Source organism: Myzus persicae, unplaced genomic scaffold (assembly GCF_001856785.1).
Source record: "Myzus persicae strain clone G006 unplaced genomic scaffold, MPER_G0061.0, whole genome shotgun sequence".
In the NCBI taxonomy this organism is placed as follows: domain Eukaryota; kingdom Metazoa; phylum Arthropoda; class Insecta; order Hemiptera; family Aphididae; genus Myzus; species Myzus persicae.
The window spans coordinates 33,108-39,495 of NW_019104172.1; the positions used below are offsets into that span (position 1 = coordinate 33,108).

The 6,388-nt window shown below is 27.9% G+C and overlaps 1 protein-coding gene across 1 annotated transcript; it reads right to left on the reverse strand.

Moving 5' to 3' along the window:
- Positions 1-3,234: 3,234 nt before the first annotated feature.
- On the reverse strand, positions 3,235-4,347 carry LOC111039608 (intracellular protein transport protein USO1-like). The gene is made up of 3 exons (XM_022323189.1): positions 4,324-4,347; positions 4,103-4,264; positions 3,235-3,813 (listed from the first exon to the last, which is right to left on the reverse strand). Exons 1-3 carry the CDS (start codon positions 4,345-4,347, stop codon positions 3,235-3,237), a joined length of 765 nt encoding a protein of 254 aa, XP_022178881.1.
- Between the last annotated feature and the right edge of the window lie 2,041 nt (positions 4,348-6,388).

Sequence of the window (6,388 nt, forward strand, 5' to 3'; positions counted from 1 at the left end):
AGTCCTTCGCTGCAGGTTGATCGTCTATCCTAAGTGATTATTGCGTACTTATTCGTCTGCCCATCTCTTCTTATCGCACAATTCACTTGATACAGAACAGTAGTGTACTACGTAAACTTACTATATTTATTTAAAAAAAAGTTAATAGAGTTCGTTATAGATCATTAACTATACACCATAATATAGCATAATGTACCTATGTGATTTTATTTTTTAAGTTGACAACGTGCATTGCAATACGATATAACATTAATTAATTTACCTATAAACCTATATTCATACTTATTCGCTCAAACGGTCTACGCTCTCGGTGATCCAGCTGATATATTTTATAGTATAATATGCATAATCAAAGCTCAATAATGAGCTGTACCCAAATAGTGTAAGCGAATATTATACACCTATACTATATCATTAGAAATATAGTAATAAAATCGTTTTGATTGTATAACGCGACCCATATAGACGCCTTCCCAAATATCACACAATCGCACTCGTATAGAAGACGATGAACACAATTAAAAAGTGATAAGTTGAATTTACTGACGACCGAGCGCAGTAAATAAAAATATGAAGCCGATATACCTATACTTATAAGTAAAATATGTTAAATTTAATTTTTGAACTCATTATAATATTTTGGAATAAAAATAAGTTTAGCCCGTTTGAATTTGTTTTGTCAATACATTATTTCGTCTCAATATATTGTTATTGCACATTAAGAGTATAATATATTATGTGCCTAATATCTAGTAATTTTAATGATACCTAGTTATTTACATTTGAAACTACATATACAGTGTGCTTCTCCTTGAACGTACCTAGCACCGCGGTTATCCACTAGTGGATAACCACGCGGTACCAGCTAGTATACCTATTATACCTATAATATAATATTATACATGATTTCGCTCAATTGCGTTGTTTATAAGTCGTTTTTTCTCCTCCGTCTCGCGGGCTTATAATATTATGATCGTCGTACAATTGTTACGTACACCATTCAGGTAGGTATTATCTTAATTGGGACGCGTTAGGCCACGGCAGACGGTATAATTGGATGACAAATCGGTCGGCGTTTTTTAAACGAAAACACAAACGGACGGATTATAAACCGACCGGACGATACATATTATACGTATTATATTTATACATGTACACACCGTTGAATATTATAATGTTATGCGATGCTCTATGTGCGGGCCGCGTGTTTGCGCGCGACCAGACAACGGGATCGGGTTACTCTCATTTATAATAGAAACGAAGGGAAACGAATATTATTAAAAAATAAATGGAACTCCGCGCGAGTAGTTGACAATATTTTAAAGGTCATCGTTGCGGTTAACATTTCAAACGGTTTTTCGGCACTTGATTTATTTGGTCGCTCGGTCGCAAGCGCGATATAATATATTATTCACATCGGAGCTTTTGTCATATTATTATTATTATTATTATTATTATTATTATTATAAAACGGACTTCGGTGTCTTATTATTCAACATATTAATATTATTGTACAAGTGATCGTCATAACTCGTAATACTTTAGAAGTTACGTGTTTGTTTTTGCCGACGACGCAGTGTACCGAAAATAAGATCTACTCATTGATAATACGTATGAAAACATTAATATTATATTGTGTGTGGAATAATTATAATATTATGTCTCACCGACGACATTGTTATTTATTTCTATTGAAGCGTCTGTAAAAACGCCAAGTCGTAAAATTACAATTATTAATACTCATACATTTTAAGAGGGTTATATATTAATAAATTACCTTACAAATTATCGTTAATTTATGTATAACATCTGTGCACTAATATTATGCATTATTGGTATTACTAGATTTTACCTTATATGCTGACTACTATATGCACTTGGTTTGATTGGATTGAAACATTGAGTAGAGAATGGAGATTCAAATTACCAGCCTTGATTTTGAGCATATACCTTATGTAGTTATATAATCGTAATTATTATTTAAATGATTTGAACCTATTTTTAACTTTGTAACGGTGTTCAGTTTTAATTTTTCATTAGTGACTCAGGAATGTGTTTGATCGATTGATATTATTCGCAAATTAACAAGTGTTTAATGTACATCCATATATAAATTATTAATTATGTGGTTTGTATAGGTGTATATTATTAAAGCGTAGGTAGTGTATTAATTTATCTACTATGGCTTTGACAGTTATAGTCAATTGTGTATCAATATATATTATTTATAATAATTAATAACATGATATTTCATTGTTTATGCATCTGTATAGCCTACGTAAAATAGTGACAAGCAATCGAGTGAAATCGGTTGAAAATAATTTGATTTTTATTAAAAATAGTAATCCTACATATAATTATTTCAATTGTTATTGTTTTTGATAAATAATTCATTTATACATTGTCCGTTTATTATACATATACTAAAGGAACCCAGCTTTATATAAAAATTCAAATTAAGTATACGCTATTACACGCTAGTTGTCAGACAACGATAATGAATAATGATAATTTTAATCAAAAATTACATATTTAGTATTTATTAATTCATTTTTTAGACCAATTGTTAATTTACTATGCAGTGTTGGGTGCGTATTATTACAAAAAAAAAAAAAATTAAAATAATTAACATGTTAAACACAATAAATAGTAAATATACAAAGATATACAAATATGATCCATTACCTACATATTTTTACGAATTATAGTGATGTGTGTTAAAATTAATAATTAATAATTTGCAGATATTTTGTTCAATACTAATTAATGTGTATTAATATAAGGAAATAAAAATGAAATAAAATAAAGTAATGTCATTTATTTGGGTTTGATATTTTATATGAAACGAAGATTGCGTTCAGTCTTCAGTGACGTCAACAACATAATGGATCGTGATTTATTTAATATTGCAAGTGCAGTAGAATTTAGATGTATTAAAAAAGCGGTCAGAAGCAGGGAAATATAAACAAAAATTGTTGATTCTGATGCAAAAATTAAAAGATAAATATGACCATGCGGATGAAACAAAACTCGGAGAAACAAGAAAATAAAAGAACTCCTGCAACTAGAAAACGAATACATACAATGTATTTATAATGTATATTCTTACGTTAAATAAGTATAAAAAACAGTTGCAAGAATGGAACTTTTGAAAAGCGAAGGCATGTGCATACAACAAATAGCTTTTAAATTAGGAACAGGAATCTCAAAATGTAGTTGTTAATGAAAACTGTCTTAAATGTTTTTTTGCCCACAAGAGCAGTTGTTTTTTTGTTTAGTATGTTCACAATTCTTTTTCGACAATGAGACATTTTCTTTTTTTAAGTTCCATTCTTGCAACTGTTTTTTCTGCTTATTGATCTTAGAAACATAGTAATCGTTGTCTCTTTGGAGATCTTTTATTTTTTTGTTCCTGCGAGTTAACTCATCATCCACTGAATGCATCTGAATTGACAATTGTTGTTTACATTTCTCTGCCTCTGACAGTTTTTTTATCATATCTACCGTATTCTCAATATTAAATATATCGCAGTTAATTGTATTTTTTACGTCACTGAACGCAATCTTCATTTCATATAATTTCTCGCATACCGTGTTAAATTTAGCAGAAAGTCTATCCTGCTCAAGTTTCGAGTTTGTTTCGACTTGTTTCATTGAATCTAGGAGTTCAGTTTTTGTATATTTAGAGTTGATCCCCGCAAGTTGACTATTCACATCAGTAATTTGCTTTCGTAAATTACAATTTTCCTCTTCCATAGATTTCAAATTTGTATTTAGTTTTTTAACTAAGTCATTTTTTTCTTCTATTTCAGCCTAAAGAACAGTTGAGAAATGACAATTTAATAGCTTTGTACGTATACTACAGCCTACGGATGTATATCATCTATTCTACGATTTGCAATATTTATTAAGTTATTTGATTACAATAAATCATTGAAGCAATGTGTCCAGAAAATAAGACATTTATAGAAATTTAAAATATACTTACAGCGTATTACTATTGTTATCTGTTTATATTCATTAAGTAGAAAAATAGAAAGAAAAATATACTAAAATATAATATATATACGATATAATATTAAAAAGGTATCTATTTACTTACTTTATAGCTGCACAACTCTGCATGGGCACATTCTTTAAGTTCTTTCATTTCTTTTAATTTGGTTTTAAGTATGTTTTCGTTCAGTTTTAAAGAGTTATACCGAGTAATGATTTCATTAGTTAATTCACATTGTTCGTTGTACTTATTTTCCCAATCGCATATCTATTTAAATAAACACTAAGCATTAACTAGGATTTAGTTTTACCAGACTACTAGCTTACATATTGGTCTGATTCTGAACACATTATTAATATATTTATACTTTTTTATTAATTATAAAATAAATACAAAATTACAAATAATCCTTTTCTGTTTATAGCAACAACTGTATGTTATAGAATTGTTTATTTGGTAAGAATTGTAAATTCAATTTATTGTACACTAACATATACAGGGTGATTCACCAAGCTGCTCACCTCCGTTTTTTTTTTAAATAATAAATTTACGAGTATTCAAATGATACTTGGAATTTTTAAATGTACTCGAAAATCATATTCAAATTATTTGTTTGTAATACTTTAGGAGAGTTCAGTGCATAGGTACAACTAAGGTTAAAATTCTGGGGGAGGGGGACCGAAAGTATAGTGACCCAATGGTGCTTTTCCGTGATCCCGGCTACCATTGGTCTCAGCTAGAATACAAAATCTTAGATAAGGTGATTTAAATCAATAATTGATTTTAATATTTTATCATAAAAAATATAATAAGTGACATATATACGATCCGTGAGGCATTACAGTATTTGTTTGTATCTTAGTTCAATATAATATATTAATATGTTTATTATTGAATTCTAATTTCTAATATTTTATCCAATAGCGTTTGTAAATTAGTAACTATATTGACTATTGTGAATTTAAATAAACTAAAATGTCAAATGTCAAATTGTCAAACTCAAAACCAGATAGCGCTCCAAGTACACACCTAATCAACACGAATCCCGCATAAGTACTTTATAGCGTTATGGATTACTTATGTATTCGCACTAGTTGATAATCTCATTTTTCAATTATTATATTTTAATCCCGTAGGACTATCTGAATTTTTTATTACACTATTTATTAGACGTTTCTGTCGATTAATGATTACAGTTAGGTAAACATGCATGCCATGTATTCGCACTAGTTGATAATCTCATTTTTCAATTATTATATTTTAATCCCGTAGGACTATCTGAATTTTTTATTACACTATTTATTAGACGTTTCTGTCGATTAATGATTACAGTTAGGTAAACATGCATGCCGTATTTATATTCACCTAGGCTACCTAGCTGTTTAACTTCTAATTAATTATTTATAATAATGAATATTTCAAATTGAAATCTTAGAATTACGTCATTATATTATATTATATATATTTTGTTTCCATTCTAGCAGTAAACTAACTTACCTAATTACCTCAATTTATTTATTTATTTTTGTTGATCAAATAATAAATTTCAATTGAATCTGTTCAACAATAAAACAATATAATTTATTTAACGATTTATCATATATTTTCTTCTTTGTGCTAGCAATTGTGGGTTGAAAATGGATAAAGTCAATAGAGAGTTCTAAATAATAATAACAATTTAATATATTGATTATATTTGATATTTGATTAGTCTCTTAAGTCTTAACTAATTTTTCTACAGACTGCAACTGTTTACCTACACCAAAATTGCGATTTTGCAAATCTTATAATATAAATTTCATAGATGTAAGTTATAGTTATTAATAAGTATTATTAGCTAACAAAAGAATTATGCTTCTTCGGTATAAAACACTGCATATGAGGATAGTTCATATCAAATATTTGGTTTACACTATATTAAAAAATTACACTCTTTATTTTTCGAAAAAATAATCAAAAGCAATTATAATTTAAATAATTTAAAAACATAATTTTTAAATAAATTTGAAAATGAATATGTTACGGTCATCAATAACCGGTTATGTAAACAAAGATTTCTGAAATTTATAGTTGATGGGGCAAAAAAAATGTAACCATGTATTCGTGTAGGTATGTTCATTTACACGCAATAATAATTAAACATGGTCGAATGTTTAATATATAATTTTCGTTGTTGGAGAGAACAACCACGTATACAAAAATTGTAATAATTTAAATTGAGCATATATTTTTCACAAGCTCTAAAAAACAAGAATGTTGCAGAAGACAATGAGATGAATAACAAGAATGAGTTTATAGGTACTTATATTTTAAAATGCCAAATTACAGATAAATGTGAAGTGTAAAAAGATAAACAAAACTTGTTCATATAAATGCATATTATTTTTATTA